The following is a 17,414-nucleotide window of genomic DNA, read 5'->3' as shown; positions in this document are numbered from 1 at the left end:
CAGTCCATAGCTTCAATGCCTTCATCTTGCAGGAACTGCTGTCACACTCCAGCCACATGAGGTCTGACATTGTCCTGCATTAGGAGGAACCTAGGACCAACCGCACCAGCATATGGTCTCACAAGGGGTCTGAGGATCTCATCTCGGTACCTAATGGCAGTCAGGCTACCTCTGGCGAGCGCATGGAGGGCTGTGCAGCCCTTCAAAGAAATGCCACCCCACACCATTGCTGACCCTCTGTCAAACCGGTCAGTAACGGTAAAGGATGTTGCAGGCAGCAGATCGCTCTCCACGGCGTCTCCAGACTCTGTCACGTCTGTCACATGTGCTCAGTGTGAACCTGCTTTCATCTGTGAAGAGCACAGGGTGCCAGTGGCGACTTTGCCAATCCTGGTGTTCTGTAGCAAATGCCAAGCGTCCTGCACGGTGTTGGGCTGTGAGCACAACCCCCATCTGTGGACGTCGGGTCCTCATACCACCCTCATGGAGTCGGTTTCTAACCGTTTGTGCAGACACATGTGTAGCACCCTGAGGACTCGGCTGCTACAGGGGTATTGCACCTCAAACCAGAGGTGTGGTATTCCACTCCCGGGTAAGGATGGAGTGTGGGACTGAGCTCAGTAGGCTGCATGCACTACATACATCCCATTTCCGGGGGACAGAACTACGGTACTCCCACCAAGTAGATGTGCAGGTACAACAGCGTCTGTCCCTGGCTGGAGTGGGAGGGGGGGTGGAACATCCCAGTAGTGTAGGGGCAGATAGGGGAGGGGCTCTGGGCATAGAGATAGGAGCCCATTGGGTGCTGGTCACCTGGGCTCACACATAGAGGGAGTATATATGGTGGGCACCATCTAGAGATAGAGTCAGTCAGTCAGTCAGTCTGAGGAGAAGCAGAGCAGAGGAGCTCAGCCAGGAGGGCTGACAGGGAGCTGTGGCTCCGGCTGGGCCCAGCTCCAGGGCCAGGCCTGAAGCAGAGAGGAAGAAGAAAGGCCCAGAGACGCAGAAAAGAGGGAACCCTGAGATCCCAGAATTAAGCCAGAAGGGTGAAGGGTTGGCAGAAGAGGGCACCGGATCCCAAGCTGGCGGAGGCAAAAGTAACCCTTAACTAGGAACCGGAGGTCGTGGTCAAGCTTTGCCACGACCCTCACCACATCCACCAGGAAGGTACACCAAGAGTAGGGTCAGGAAAGCCAGAGAAGGTTTTACCGTAGAAGGCCCAAGGGAACCGGACATAGGTGGATCCCTGGTGGGGACGGCCAGCAGAGAGAGAAAGAGAAGGGAGCTCAGGACCACGCTCCAGAACTGCCTGGGGGTTAGCCGAGTCCCACACCTGGTGAATGCAGCACGGCTCGGGTGGTCACTCAAGGCCAGAGTGACTGAAGGAACTCCAGTGAGTAAAAACCCTGAAACTGCATCTCACGTCTCTGACTTTCCTTTCTGCACTATCACTACCTCCATCATCCGCACCAGCTGCCCTGAGGCCATACCCCTCCTGTTGGGGGTTATACCACCATCGCTGCACACATACTACCGGCCTCAGCGGACTGTTCTGCAGCGGCGGCCTTGTGACCGCAAATCAACGGGTGGCGTAGTCGACACAGAAACAACATCTACCAAGACTGCCACACACTCAGTTTGACACCCTGGGCACGGACCGGGTCACCGCCACAAGGACTACTACCCCTATCCAGATCCGGCTCCGGGTATCCCCTGAACATGGCCCAGGGGGCGCGTAAACTTTGGCGTAGTCGGCAGGATAACGAGCCCGCAACCACCGGGTACTGCGTGCCTGAAGAAAAGTTCATATTTACCGTAAAAAGGAGTCTCCCGCCAGTTCCGGAGGGTCCCCGCCATTGGACGCCATCTCGGATCATTTCCCGCCGGTTGCCCGCCATCTGCAGCCTTTTCCCGCCATCCACGGAGTTTCCCGCCACTGGGAGACGATTCCCGCCATCAGAGAAGATTTCCCACCCTGGCAGAGCGGACGCCATTATGGGCGTGCCAGAGGGTGGCAAGAGACCACCTCCCATCGTGGGCCAGGTCCAAGAATGGCGCCAAAGGCGAAGACCGCCCCCACCATCAGAGACTGTAATGATAGAGATGTCCATCAGCGTGGGGGGACTGCCCCTGGAACTGACAATCACCAAGTTGCCCCAGGACCGCCCTCAGTATGGGCGGATGAAGAACAAAAGAGAGAGGATGGGTGCAGCCTGGAGGAGTCTGGAGAGGTCGTACCCGGAGATGGAGGGAGAGTCAGGCAGCACCGACCCTGTGGTCAGGAGCCTGTTGCAAGCCACCACCCCACAAGACCTGGTGGAGATCTTGGCACAGCTCCCCCGAGACCGGGAGCGTGCACAGACCGCCCTGGAGGGCCTCGCACGGAGGATGGCCCAGGTGCAGCGAGAAACGCTGACTGAATGGAGTCGGGAGATGGCCCAGCAGGCTGGAACCCGCCAGCGGAGCACGCCACCCGAGACGAGGAGTCTGACCGCCTCTGAGGATGGTGCAGGAGGAATGAAGGCCGGAGACGACGCCGTGGAAGGAGCTGAAGAGACGGAGGCAGGTAAAGGGGACGTCACTACCCCAAGCCTAGAAACCGTGAACCTGCCCCAGCTCCCCGTCGCAGAGCCCGAAATTCCCCCTACCGTGCCCGTCGCTGCACCGCCACCGCTCCAGACTAGGCCTCAAGCAGGAGCCGCGGCCACGCCCCCTGTGACGTCACGCGCCTCAACCCCGAGCGCGGCCAAGCAGGAGACGCCACCGGCCTGGTCGCAGGGCCGAGTACCCCCGGGCGCCGCCGTCTCCACAGTGCCCTTTACCTTTAGAGTGCCACCGGCCTGGTCGCAAGGCCTGGTGAATCCGGGCGCCGCTACTACCATCGCGCCCTCAACCTCCACCATGCTACCCTTGGGTGAAGACCTCTTCGCCCAGCACACTTGCCCGGATGGGCAGCCCTTTGAGTGGCCACCGGAGTACCTCCATCCCCGACTCCGGAAGGAAAGGCCTCTGTGTGAGCCCCTGATCCCGGCTCCGGCGCCTGTCAAGATCACCCCACTCCCGTTGGAGGAGGCGCAGTTCGAATGGGACCCCACCGGAGAAAACCTCATTGGGTTCACCCATGAGACTCGGGCGGCCGCAGCCCAGCGAGCAGAGTGCTGCCGGCAACAGCTGGAGGTCTTCGACCGGGAACGGCGAGAGAGACGGGTCCGCGAGGAGCGGCTGCAAATACAGAGTGCAGAACAGAAACGCCGGACCCGGCAAAACCCCCGTGCAGCCCACGGTCCCCGCGCCATCGGGACCGTAATCAAGTTCCAACTGGAGCACGGTTGGGGCTTTATCAGGGATCACAGAACCCCCGGCGACGTCTTTGTTACCCGCAGGGATGTCGAGTCCCACCTGCCAGAGGGACACCGAGGACGTGACCTTTACCCGGGTGACGAGGTCACCTTCACCCGGCATCAGTGTGCTAAGGGACCATATGCTCTTGATGTGCACCGGTTGACCGAGGAGGAGCTACGGTATGAGGAGGAACAGGAGGATCCGGACGGGTCTGAAGATTACCCTCAAGAAGGAGCAGGAGGATGCCGTTATTAAAGTACGGTACAGTGAAGCTGTACAAAGTTACCCGTAAGGGTACAAGAACTGTTACCAGTAAAGTATAGTCCCCGTAGGGACCAGCAAACTGTTACCCGTGTGTCCCTATCCCTTAACAGGCTGAGGACTGAGAGCGGCCATACCCTTGTAAATAGTTGCGCTTCCTAAGGCGCCCCCTACCGGTTTTATAGGAGGATTACTGTTTTCCTCCCAGTGACTGTGGCACTTTACCTGGTCACAAGTGCACAGTGGCCAGAAGCTCAAGAACATTTTATACAAAAGAGTTTTATATGAAAAAGTTTATATTGCTAGAATCTGATAATGTTTATAATGTTTTATATGTTGGTGTATGTTTTAAAAAGTTTGTATGTTTTGGTATGTTTTATTCTTTTACAGCCCGAGGACGTGCTGTGATTTACCAGGGGGGAATGTAGCACCCTGAGGACTCGGCTGCTACAGGGGTATTGCACCTCAAACCAGAGGTGTGGTATTCCACTCCCGGGTAAGGATGGAGTGTGGGACTGAGCTCAGTAGGCTGCATGCACTACATACATCCCATTTCCGGGGGACAGAACTACGGTACTCCCACCAAGTAGATGTGCAGGTACGACAGCGTCTGTCCCTGGCTGGAGTGGGAGGGGGGGTGGAACATCCCAGTAGTGTAGGGGCAGATAGGGGAGGGGCTCTGGGCATAGAGATAGGAGCCCATTGGGTGCTGGTCACCTGGGCTCACACATAGAGGGAGTATATATGGTGGGCACCATCTAGAGATAGAGTCAGTCAGTCAGTCAGTCTGAGGAGAAGCAGAGCAGAGGAGCTCAGCCAGGAGGGCTGACAGGGAGCTGTGGCTCCGGCTGGGCCCAGCTCCAGGGCCAGGCCTGAAGCAGAGAGGAAGAAGAAAGGCCCAGAGACGCAGAAAAGAGGGAACCCTGAGATCCCAGAATTAAGCCAGAAGGGTGAAGGGTTGGCAGAAGAGGGCACCGGATGCCAAGCTGGCGGAGGCAAAAGTAACCCTTAACCAGGAACCGGAGATCGTGGTCAAGCTTTGCCACGACCCTCACCACATCCACCAGGAAGGTACACCAAGAGTAGGGTCAGGAAAGCCAGAGAAGGTTTTACCGTAGAAGGCCCAAGGGAACCGGACATAGGTGGATCCCTGGTGGGGACGGCCAGCAGAGAGAGAAAGAGAAGGGAGCTCAGGACCACGCTCCAGAACTGCCTGGGGGTTAGCCGAGTCCCACACCTGGTGAATGCAGCACGGCTCGGGTGGTCACTCAAGGCCAGAGTGACTGAAGGAACACCAGTGAGTAAAAACCCTGAAACTGCATCTCACGTCTCTGACTTTCCTTTCTGCACTATCACTACCTCCATCATCCGCACCAGCTGCCCTGAGGCCATACCCCTCCTGTTGGGGGTTATACCACCATCGCTGCACACATACTACCGGCCTCAGCGGACTGTTCTGCAGCGGCGGCCTTGTGACCGCAAATCAACGGGTGGCGTAGTCGACACAGAAACAACATCTACCAAGACTGCCACACACTCAGTTTGACACCCTGGGCACGGACCGGGTCACCGCCACAAGGACTACTACCCCTATCCAGATCCGGCTCCGGGTATCCCCTGAACATGGCCCAGGGGGCGCGTCACATGCACATTTGTGGCCTGCTGGAGGTCATTTTGCAGCGCTCTGGCAGTGCTCCTCCTGTTCCTCTTTGCACAAAGGCGGAGGTAGCGGTCCTGCTGCTGGGTTGTTGCCCTCCTATGGCCCTCTCCATGTCTCCTGGTGTACTGGCCTGTCTCCTGGTAGCGCCTCCAGCCTCTGGACACTACGCTGACAGACACAGCAAACCTTCATGCCACAGCTCGCATTGATGTGCCATCCTGGATGAGCTGCACTACCTGAGCAACTTCTGTGGGTTGTAGAGTCCGTCTCATGCTACCACGAGTGTGAAATCACAACCAACATTCAAAAGTGACCAAAACATCAGCCAGAAAGCATTGGTACTGAGATGTGGTCTGTGGTCCCCACCTGCAGAACCACTCCTTTATTGAGTGTGTCTTGATAATTGCCAATAATTTCCATCTATTGTCTATTCCATTTGCACAACAGCATGTGAAATTGATTGTCAATCAGTGTTGCTTCCTAAGTGGACAGTTTGATTTCACAGACGTTTGATTTACTTGGAGTTATATTCTGTTGTTTAAGTGTTCCCTTTATTTTTTTGAGCAGTGTATATGATACTTGAAAAATAAAATGGTCCAGCGCTGAAAACTTGTGGCCGTTTTGCCCTCGCATGCGGTGCCTTCACTGCTGTAGAATGATGTTTTCCTTCACATTTTGTGGTCAATGGCTTATATAAAAGATTGGAGCAAAGTGGGGCTTCCATTATAGTGCTTTGTTTTGTCAGTCAGGACAGAAGCGCCGGGTGTAGTTTTTTCTTCCAACCCGTTTCAACTGCTTTTTATCCAGTTCTTGAAGGGGTTCTAGATATAGTAGAAAAGAGGATGGTGCCCACCAGGTCAGGGCAGCATCTCTCCGAGAGCCCCATGTCTTGACTGAGCTGACAATAGTTATGTAAATCTTCATCATCTTATGTGCTATATCACTGAATACTACTGTGCCAGCCATCAAGCGATATGGATAGTGGTAATTGCTGACAAAACAGTGTGATTTCGAATGCATCCCTTCAAACACATGTTAATGGAGGGTAACCTTGGGACCAGGATCAGTCATGGGGAATTATGATAGGATAGTATCATAGGATAAGGGATAACTTACTGATTGGGTCCGACTATTAGGACACCTACCAATCCCCAGAACGGGGTTACTCAACTATCTCCGATAGTACAATAGACAATGAATGGCTAATCAGCAGACACATAGACAATGAATAGAGCCGAGGGGAGCATGTTTGACCTCCACTCTTTTGAGATTAGACTCTACAGGGTCGTATTCTTGGGTTCAGATTCCCGGTGATCGGTAAATTATCCAATAATCCATGGATAAGGGATACTTTCCAATCTTTTGACAGTCCCTTTCATACTTGGTTTGCTGAAGAGTGACTAAGATATTATGAGTTTATAAATTATTATTACGATGTTTGCAAAAATTCCAAGTTTTGTTGAGAATTTTATTAAATGAAACAAAAATATTGCCGAAACTCAAACAGATGTAATGTTACCACTAAATCGAGAGGTTGTATAACACACATTCATTGGATATGTCGATCACATAATATCACATACAGCTGTAATTATTAAGTAAATGCAGAACCTTTATACAACACAACCATAAAGGAAACTTGTCAGCAACATTTTTGCTATGAGAAGAGATAGTGCAAGATAGGGCAGTGTGCAACAATAGCAGCAATAACTATTTTGTTACAATGCAAGGATCCTTTGCATCAAAATTAAGCTGTCTGAACATAAGCAAGTTACACTACAAGTGCACTGGTGGGGGTGATGTTCACCTCTTCACTTGAGTCTCTGATGCGTGAAACCACCTTTTCTCCTATTGAAATTTGCATATACACCGCTCTTCTTTTGACCAGCACATGCTCAGTATGAGACTAATGATTTGGGCAGCACATGGTAGCGTACAGCATATGGACTGGCCTAAAGAAGAGCAATGCATGCTGAAGATTTTGACAAGGAGCAGCACCAGAGACTGTCTTCAGTGTCAATCAAGCAGCAGAGAATGCCAACAGGCAATGTGTGGTTAAGAGGACTCGTGGACTGCAAGTTCACAAATACTTTCATCAGTACACTGGAAGTCTGTTTTGGATAAAATAAGGAATAAAAAAAAATCCTCAACAAACTCTGCATACACATTGCCTTTTGGCCCATGCACCTGGGTGAACCATATGCACGTAGGCTGTATGGCAGTGCCCAGAGGCCATATTGCTCCTTAGTACTTTGGGTGCCATATATAGTGGAAATCTCTCCCATAAAATACGTTTTTGAAGATTATAATGGAGGGCATGTAATGATTTTTCTTTACTTAAGTTGAAACTTTCCAGTAGTGCTAACATTAAAAAAGGGGTCAGAAACTGAGCCTGGAAACTATAGGCCCGTAAGTTTAACCTCTACTATGGGCAAAATCTTTGAGCGTTTTCTAACAGAAGATATCCTCAAGTATCTCAATCAAAATAACCTCACAACCTAACATCAACATAGGTTTATTGGGGATGGGTCCTGTCAAACTAAACTGATAAGCTTTTATGAGGAGGTAGGTTCCAAATTAGACCATGGTAAACTCATGGGTTAACAACTGGCTCAGTGATAGAAAACAGAGGGTAGTTATTAATGGAGGACATTTGGATTGAGTTTGAGTTAATAGTTGGGTACCGCAGGGGTCAGTATTGGGCCCTCTCCTTGTTAATATATTTATTAATGACCTTGTAGAGGACATACAGAGTAAAATGGCAATACTCTGCAAGGTAATCAACACACAGGAGGATAATTAAATATTACAGAGGGGTTTACATCAACTGGAGGCTTGGGTAGAGAATTGGCAGTGTAATCTAGATAAATGTAAGGTCATGAACTTGGGCCAAGGAAATAAAATATACAATTATGTAATGAATGGTAAAGCACTGGGTAAAACTGTCACTGAAAAAGACTTGGGGTATAAGTAGACAGCAAACTAATCTTTAGTGACCAGTGCCAGGCAGCTGCTCCCAAGGCAAATAAAATCATCGGATACAATAAAGGATGCATAGATGCTCATGACAAGAAAATAGGTTTGGCTTCATACAAGTCAATAGTGCATCCAATATTCCACAGTATAAAAAGGACATTGCTGAAGTTCAAGTGCAGAGAAGAGTGACCAAGGTTATTAAGTAAATGGGTAATCTGCAGTGCCAAGACAGGTTATCAAACTTGGAGTTTTTCAGTTTGTAAAAATGAAGGCTTACAGTGTACAAATATATGAGGGGACAGTGCAGAGGTCTTTCTAATAATCTATTTAGACCTATCCTTCAATGATGACAAGAGGGCATCCTCTTTGTCTAGAAGAAAGAAGGTCCAATCATCACCACAGATGGCGATTCTCTACTGTGCAAGCAGTGAAACTATGGATTATTTACTGTAAGACCAGTGAAACTATGAAATTCTTTGCCACAATATGTAATTATAGATTCACGAAACAAGTTCAGTTAGGGCCTGAATGCCAAATAATACAGATTATGGGTCCTACATTCTGTGATGGAACGTTGATCCAGGGAACACTTCTGGTTGCTGTATTTGGAGATGGGAAGGAATTTTTCTCCTAGTATAGGGAAAGTAGCATCTGCCTCATGGGATTTTTCTCTTCCTCTTGATCAACATATTAGGATGTAGGTGGAAATCAATGGACTTGTGTCTTCTTTCAACCTCAAAGCTATAAAACTATGAACAGTTCCTCCCTACAACCATGTATGCCTTTGTATGACACTGAAGCATTCAACAGAGGTTCCTTGCTGTAAGCCGATATTTAGGGTACTACAGGGATTAGGGGATGGAATTTTTTTGATTAAAAAATTACAATTTTAAGCCTTTTATATCAATTAGGCTTTCCTTACATTACCTTCTTTTTAAATATGATGAAACATAACACATACTACTTTTGTATTCTTATGTTCCAGATACTTAATCAAAACAGAATTTGGAATTTTCAGAAATTTGATAAATGCAATATTATCTGAATAAATGCCTGGGTACTATAACACTCAATGTTGTGGATGGATAAACAGATTACAGAATAGGGATGTAGTTATTAATTTTCGTTCTGTGCCTTTGAGAAATACACTCAGCGATCCACACAACATTACGGCATTCCTGCTCCTTCAACTTAACGTAGGCGTAAAAGACCCCGAAGTGGAACTGATTATTAAATGCCAGCACGTTCATCTTCACCTGAGAACAAACAACAAAATAAACAAATTACTTTGTGTGACATCTGATAATTAGAACATGTCACTTATCCAGCACATAGGTGATAAGTACCTAATCGCTGAGGGTCCCATCTATTTTTGGCTACCTTTATAGGTCCATCATCAGTGAATGGAGTAGCCGCGCACGTGGGCGACAGCTGCTTCAATCAAATGACAGGATCCCTGTGATCACTTATACAGTGGATAGTTGATACATTGTAATTGTGGTACAAACCCTTTAAATAAATAATTTTAAAGGGGTTTTTCATTAATAGCCATCTATTAAATATATGAACTGCTTGAGTTCATCAGAACAGTAACTCTTTAGAGACATTAAAGGGAACCTGACAGTAGCTACATGCTGCCTGACCCACAGGCTGCACGCATCAGATATTGACTTCATAATCTCTGCCACGAATGTTCTATTCTGAAAATTCTGCAGCGTTTCAGAGAAAGCATACACTTAGAAGCCAGTGGCTTCAGTGACTGGTCCAAGTGGCCGGCTTCTTTGCGGCCAAGCATTCCTTGTGCTACAGGTTTCTCTGCAGGAGTATGTATAGGGAGAGACCTGTCACTCACCAGAAGCAGGATGGGTAGAGGTCGCCGGAGACTGCAATCTGGATCTAGTCACCCAAGCCGCATGGCCCGTGGTGAGCTTTTTGTGACATGAAGAAGTAGTGCTGTTGCAGAATGTGACATGCAGAAGTAGTGCTGTTGCTTTAAAAGCATTCAGCTACTATTAGAAGTAACACAAGCACAGGAGACAGGAAGTGTTGTGCTCCAGAAGCATCCAGCAACTAGAGAGGTTAACACAGTCACAGGAGAAGGGGAGTGTTTTAGCAGAGCCCCAGGGGGATTGTGGGGAAGCTGTTTACTGTCTGTCTAGAGCCAAAGAGAAAGGTGGCTTATGATCTGTATCTCACAGAAGGCAAGGGAACAGAATTCGGGTCAGGAGGGAAGCTAAACAAAGGTCAGTTAGACTCCCTGAGCTAACAGTGTGGAGTATTATCGGCCAGGAAGATAAGGACTGGAAGGAAGCCTGTCCTAGAGATCATCTCCCTCATCACACCCTTCCCCCCTCCATCTCCATGCAGGAAAAAGAATACTGTGTACTATTGAGTCCTTGTGAAGGAAAAGCCTGTGGTTGTGTATGCATTAAAACAGTGCTGTACTGTGTAACCGGATAATAGACTGTGTACTGCTGTGCTGCAAAGAAGACTGTACTGTTATTACTGGAGCCTGTTGCTCAAAGAGACATTTGCATTATACGGGCTGTGCCTCATTAAATGTTACTGTTCTACCATTTATGAAGACTCTTTTCAGATGTGTCTGGTCAGCAACTGAATCTATTGTGTGCCTGAGAGAAGCTGCAGCTTATGGTTACCCTGAGTAACGGTTCCCCCAGCATTCCAACGAATTCATGTAACCGGTCTCGCCCCTATCTGAACTTAGGGGGCGTGCGTGTAACATTTTAAATGTAAGTTTTCTCTGAAACATTACACAGTGAAATATACCTGGCTGAATTGACAGAGCCATTGTCTGATACTTGCTGGCAGTTTGGTTTCTGCAGCTTATATCAGCTGTCAGGTACCATTTAACAGGATGCCAAATCTTAACTAAGTACAACTTTTTACTTTATGCCCTACCTCATGTTCAAAAAACTTGTCTTCCAAAGTCTTTTCTCCAGTTCCACTTCCAACTCCTTCAAACAGTGCTCTGTACTCCTGTAAAAGATAAGCCAGAATGTATTAGGACCTATCAAACTGCTTTATCGTTACGTAAGGACTAATCAAAGACAGGAGAAGTCTTTCTTAAAATGTCTCCTTTCTCATGTTGCCTTGAAATAACTAGATCCCTCATATTCATAATCATGTTATGTGCCCTTGTACCTGTAACGCTATTGCCAATGCCCCTGCACCACCGGGCACGCCGCGCGGCGTGGTACCCGGCATGCTCCCTGCTTCCTTCCTTGTTCTGAGTCCCAGCAGCATGCCTAGTTCGCACGCTGCCCTGTTCTTAAAGGGCCAACGTGCGCACCTGCGAGATGGCTCCCACTTGGGAGACATCCTGTTTAAAAGGCACCCTCCCCAATAAGGAGGTGCTGAAGCAACATAGAATCATTAGGTAGTGTGGCAGTCTACAAGTGACTTGTGAAGTCCCCTGGTCCTGGTGTGGCCAGTGTCCTGAACCCATAGTCCCTGGTCCTTGTGCAGCCAGTCCTGAACCTAAAGTTCCTGGTCCTTGTGCGACCAGTCCTGAACCCTAAGTCCCTGGTCCTTGTGTGGCCAGTCCTGAACCCGCAGTCCCTGGTCCTAGTGCGGCCAGTGCCTGGACCTCGTCCTCCTGTCCATGTGCGGCCAGTACCTGAACCAGTATCCGAGACCCGTATGTCTGAGTGTTTGCCTATCCAAGTATTCCATGTATCTGGACTGCTAAAACCAGTCTCTGAATGAGCCCTGTCTAAGACTCCGTGTCAGTAAGCATTCTGCAGAGGATCCTGAACCTAGGAGTCTGAACGGAGCCTGAGTTCATGTCTGTATTAGTAACCGTTCTGCTGGTGGATCCAGAACCTAGTAGTCTGAATGAACCCCGAGTCCTATCCGTGTCGGCGTACCTAAACCTTGGGGTCAGCAGTAGAGATGAGCGTTGTTCGACTCGAACTGTTCGCCAATCTCAAATTCGAGCTGTTTTGGGCGGTGTTCGAGCCGTTCGGCGAACATGAACGATTTGAGAAAAATTCGGCTGTTCGAGGTTATGTTCGATAACTGTTCGTGCACCAAAATCATAACTGGATTTTTTCTCAGTAATGATGAAAATTAATGTTAATACGCAGTTTGAGTGTACAGCGGGGTGGGGGGAGGGGCAGGGGATGGATCTCTGCAGGAATAATGAAGATCTCCATTTTTTTTTCTCTTTCCCGCATTTACAGTGGGGAGGTGCAATCTGTCAGCCTATCAGCAGCGCACACACGGAGCGAACTGCTTTTTTTCACACAAGCAAGGGCATGTGTGATTGGCAGTGTATGTCACATGTCCTTGCCCTATAAGACCAAGCCATTTTCCCCGTCGCCACCATTTTCTCACTGCTGCAGCTGCGTGTTAGACGGCACCGCTGTTGCTGTGTGCGCTATACCTTGTTAATTTCAAGCCAATTTTCGCACAAATCTACAGATAGCTTGGGAGTAGGGAATAGTTGTGATTGCAGTCCTTTTAAGGACTAGGTTACAGCATTTCCTACGACTTTTATCAGGCAGGTCTGTGCTCTTAAATAGATAGATTGTGGGAGTAAAGACTAATTGTAATTGCAGTCCTTTTCAGGACTAGGTTACATCAGTTCCTATCAGTTTTTGCCAGGCAGGTCTGTGCCAGTGCTGTGCAAGTTTTTTTCACAGCATTTGGCTGAATCTAGCAAAGCTAATCCTTTTTGGCCTATTGCAGAGTGTGTTAGTCAGTGGAGTAGCCTATCTGTGTTGCAAGATATACCACCTGTGTATAGAATACCAATTTTTTTACTGCACCTAGTGAAGTAAAATCTTTTGGGCATAGCATCATTCTATTAGTCCATCTATACTGACCTCCATCAGGTTGCAAATTGAATATAATTTTTTTCTGCATCTAGCTCTGAAAAAATATTTGGCCTTCTAGCAGTGTGTGGGACTTTCTCTATTAGTCCATCTATACTGACCTCCATCAGGTTGCAAATTAAAAATAATTTATATCTGCATCTAGCTCTGAAAAAATATTTGGCCTTCTAGCAGTGTGTGGGACTTTCTCTATTAGTCCATCTATACTGACCTCCATCAGGTTGCAAATGAAAAATAATTTTTTGTCTGCATCTAGCTCTGAAAAAATATTTGGCCTTCTAGCAGTGTGTGGGACTTTCTCTGTTAGTCCATCTATACTGACCTCCATCTGGTTGCAAACTGAATATATTTTTTTTCTGCATCTACCTCTGAAAAAATATTGGGCTTCTAGCTGTGTGTGGGACTTGTTCTATTAATCCATCTATACAGACCTCCATCAGGTTGCAAACTGAATATAATTTTTTTCTGCATCTACCTCTGAAAAAATATTTGGGCTTCTAGCTGTGTGTGGGACTTGTTCTATTAATCCATCTATACAGACCTCCATCAGGTTGCAAACTGAATATAATTTTTTTCTGCATCTAGCTCTGAAAAAATATTTGGCCTTCTAGCAGTGTGTGGGACTTTCTCTATTAGTCCATCTATACTGACCTCCATCAGGTTGCAAATTAAAAATAATTTTTATCTGCATCTAGCTCTGAAAAAATATTTGGCCTTCTAGCTGTGTGTGGGACTTGTTCTATTAGTCCATCTATACTGACCTCCATCAGGTTGCAAACTGAATATAATTTTTTTCTGCATCTAGCTCTGAAAAAATATTTGGGCTTCTAGCAGTGTGTGGGACTTTCTCTATTAGTCCATCTATACTGACCTCCATCAGGTTGCAAACTGAATATATTTTTTTTCTGCATCTACCTCTGAAAAAATATTTGGGCTTCTAGCTGTGTGTAGGACTTGTTCTATTAGTCCATCTATACTGACCTCCATCAGGTTGCAAACTGAATACAATTTTTTTCTGCATCTAACCCAGCCAATAGTTTTGGCCTAATACCACAGTTTGGCCACTCAGCTCTGCTCGGTTCCCATCCATTGTTTTTTTGTGCAAACAACTCCAGAGTTTTGAATTAGTTAACCACCAAAATGAGTGGAAAAAGACCTGCTGCTGGTGGAAAGGGGAATAGGCGTGTTGGGAAGGGGAAAAAAGGTTGTGTCCGTGGGGTAGGTGTTAAAGCAACAGTAACATCTGCAGAAGAAAGACCATCTTCCAGCCAAACTAAAATGTCTACTTCTTTTAGCGGACAATGTGATAAGATCCCTTTCTTACGGCCACGCCAATCGCTACAAATTCCAGATGAGGCACAAAAACAGCAGGTGCTTCAACGGATATCAAGTGCTCCTTTAAGTGGGCTCTCCTCCACATCAACTTCAACATCACAAATACTCCAGTCCTCAAAGGTGTCACCCCAATCGCACTTGCTTCCTCACAGCTCCCAAATCTCCAGCTGCCCGTCTGAGTATGAGGTAGAACAGATGGTTGAGTCTGCAGAGCTGTTTACTCATACTATAGCCTGGGAATCAGAGGTCGACTCCAGCGCTTCTGTGAATCCAGACGAGGAAATGATCTGCACTGATGCCCAGAATCTTTATGAGTCGGATCCAGGACCAGACGCAGAAGGTTCTGTGACCATAATGTAGACCCTCATTCCCAAACTGTAACTCCTGTTGGTGGAGACAATGAGGAAGACGATGATGAGACTCAAATACCTGATTGGAGCGACAACTTTAGTTTTTTGTCAGGGCAGGAACAGGTTGGCTCTGAGGACGACGGGTGTGATAACGCACAGGGTGATGATGATGAGGTTGGAGATCCCACTTACTGTCAACCCACAGTCAGCCAAGAGATGAGGTCAGCAGAGGAGGTGGAGGAAGATGCTAGTGACGACGAGGTCAGGTTGCGCCTTCCTGGACAGAGACGTAGTACTGGAAGCACGTCAACAACTGCATCCTCAAACACAACTCTGCCTCTCACCACAAGTCGTGGTGGCTCTTCAGGTCGCATGGGTGCTAAGCCTTGCATAGCCTGGGCATTTTTTCAGATCGATAAAGATGACCCAACTCGTGTTATCTGTAACATTTGTCAGCAAAAGCTAAGTAGAGGCCAAAAAATACATAGTTTGAGTACTTCATGCATGAACCGGCACATGGATATGAAGCATAAGTTGCAGTGGGAAGCTCAGTATGCTACAATGCGGCCTAGCCGGCCGGGCCAACCACCGTCTGCCATATCTTGTGCATCCGCGGCCTCTTCATCCTCTGTGACTGGGGGGACAGCAGTCACACCTGTTTTGGGGCGCAGACCTGCCACCTCTTTACCCGCAACAGCCAGCGTGATTGGCAGGTCATCATTTTCTTTGGAGGTGGTAACACCAGCTGGTGTTGAGCGCTGTCCGACATCGATAACACCAACTTTGGATCAAGGCAACCTAACATGTCCGCCTGCATCTTCCTCACAGACCGGCAGTTTGCCGTGGACACCCTTATCAACCCCGTCTAAGCACAATAGCCAGCCCTCGGTCCCTCAGATGTGGACAAGTAAAAGACCATTTCCTCCTAGCCATGAGAAAGCTAAGAGGTTGAATTTCACCATCTGCAAGCTCTTGGCTACAGAAATGCTGCCTTTCCGCCTGGTGGACACAGAGGATTTTCGAGACCTTATGTCCGTCGCAGTGCCCCAGTACCAGATGCCCAGTCGGCACTACTTCTCAAAGAAAGGTGTGCCTGCGCTCCACCAGCATGTCGCACACAACATCACCGCTTCTTTGAGAAACTCTGTGTGTGACAGGGTGCATTTCACCACAGACACTTGGACGAGTAGGCATGGACAGGGGCGTTACATGTCGCTGACTGGGCACTGGGTAACTATGGTGACAGCAGGACAAGGGGCTGCTGTCCAAGTCTTGCCGTCCCCACGAGTTGTGCGTCAATCCTCTTTATGTCAAAGTTCCTCCACTGCTTCTGCCTCCTCAACCTCCTCTCGGTCTTCCACCTGCACCCAAAGCCTGTCTGGTCATGCCACAAGCTTTCTAACTGTGCAGAAGGGATCCTGCACACCTCCTTACTATGCTGGCAGTAGGGCTCAACGTCATCAGGCGGTTTTTACATTGAAATGTCTGGGAAATGTGAGTCACACAGCTGAGGAGTTGTGGTCAGCTCTGGAGAACCAATTTCATGAATGGTTGTCTCCACTGGACCTGAAACCAGGGAAGGCCGTGTGCGACAATGCTGCAAACCTGGGTGCGGCCCTTCGCCGGGGCAATGTCACACACGTGCCTTGTATGGCTCACGTGTTGAACCTGGTTGTCCAGCAATTTTTAGCCCACTATCCCAGACTAGATGGCCTTCTGCAGAGGGCACGGTCGCTGTGTGATCACTTCCGCCGTTCGCATCCCGCAGCTCAGCGACTTACATCTCTACAGAAGTCGTTGGGCCTGCCACTTCACCGGCTAAAATGCGATGTGCCTACCCGATGGAATTCAACTCTGCACATGTTGCAGCGACTGTGGCAGCACCGACAAGCCCTGGTGCAATACGTTCTGACGTATAGCCTGGGCCAACGAGATCCAGAGGTGGGGCAAATCACGCTGGAGGAGTGGTCTCAGATCAGGGACCTATGCACCCTTCTGCACAGTTTTGAAATGGCGACGAAGATGTTTAGTGCTGACGATGCCATTATCAGCATGACTATTCCGGTGATTTACATGCTGGAGCACATGTTAAACAGAATTCGGAGTCAGGTGGTGGCACAAGAGGAGGTGGAGGAAGTAGAGGAGGAGGAGTTGTATGCGGAAGGGCTAACATCTGCAAGGTCCAGACGGTCGGCAGCACCAAGGTGGCAGGCATGTGAAGGTGGGGGAGATGATTTTACCAGGGCGCATGGTAGCAGCCAAACTAGTGAGGAAGGTGCAGGAGCCCAGGAAGAAGTGGAGGACGAACTGATGGAAGACTCATCAGATGAGGGAGACCTTGATCACATTTCTGTTGTGCGAGGTTGGGGGGAGAGGACAGAGGAAGGAAGCATGATTGTTACCTCGCCACCAACACAACAGGGACTTGGTGCTCCTGGATGCGCAACACACATGAGTGCCTTCTTGCTGCACTACCTGCAACATGACCCTCGAATTGTGAGAATTAGAAATAATCCTGACTACTGGGTTGCCACACTGTTAGATCCCCGGTACAAAAGTAAATTTGCAGAAATTATTCCTGCCATAGAAAGGGATGCACGCATGCAGGAGTATCAGCAGAGACTGTTGCAGAAT

At 48.5% G+C, this 17,414-nt stretch overlaps 2 protein-coding genes across 3 annotated transcripts in view; one reads left to right on the top strand and one right to left on the bottom strand.

Annotated features, from left to right (window-relative positions):
• The window catches only part of LOC141265884 (serine/threonine-protein kinase H1-like), a 203,602-nt gene that overhangs the window by 94,559 nt on the left and 91,629 nt on the right, over positions 1-17,414 (top strand). The window lies entirely within an intron of this gene.
• The window catches only part of LOC141265880 (V-type proton ATPase subunit d 2), a 51,497-nt gene continuing 40,793 nt past the window's right edge, over positions 6,711-17,414 (bottom strand). Inside the window, exons 7-8 of the mRNA XM_073679537.1 lie at positions 11,159-11,236; positions 6,711-9,495 (exon numbers count right to left, since the gene is read on the bottom strand). Coding sequence (XP_073535638.1) covers positions 9,334-9,495; positions 11,159-11,236 — 240 coding nt within the window. The 3' untranslated portion in view covers positions 6,711-9,333. The remainder of the gene's footprint in view (positions 9,496-11,158; positions 11,237-17,414) is intronic.

The sequence above is a fragment of the Phyllobates terribilis genome, unplaced genomic scaffold (genome assembly GCF_046119375.1).
Source record: "Phyllobates terribilis strain yellow unplaced genomic scaffold, ASM4611937v1 Scaffold_4__5_contigs__length_816908805, whole genome shotgun sequence".
Classification (NCBI taxonomy): domain Eukaryota; kingdom Metazoa; phylum Chordata; class Amphibia; order Anura; family Dendrobatidae; genus Phyllobates; species Phyllobates terribilis.
The sequence above is the reverse complement of the archived record's forward strand: the minus strand, read 5'-3'. Positions and strand labels throughout refer to the sequence as shown.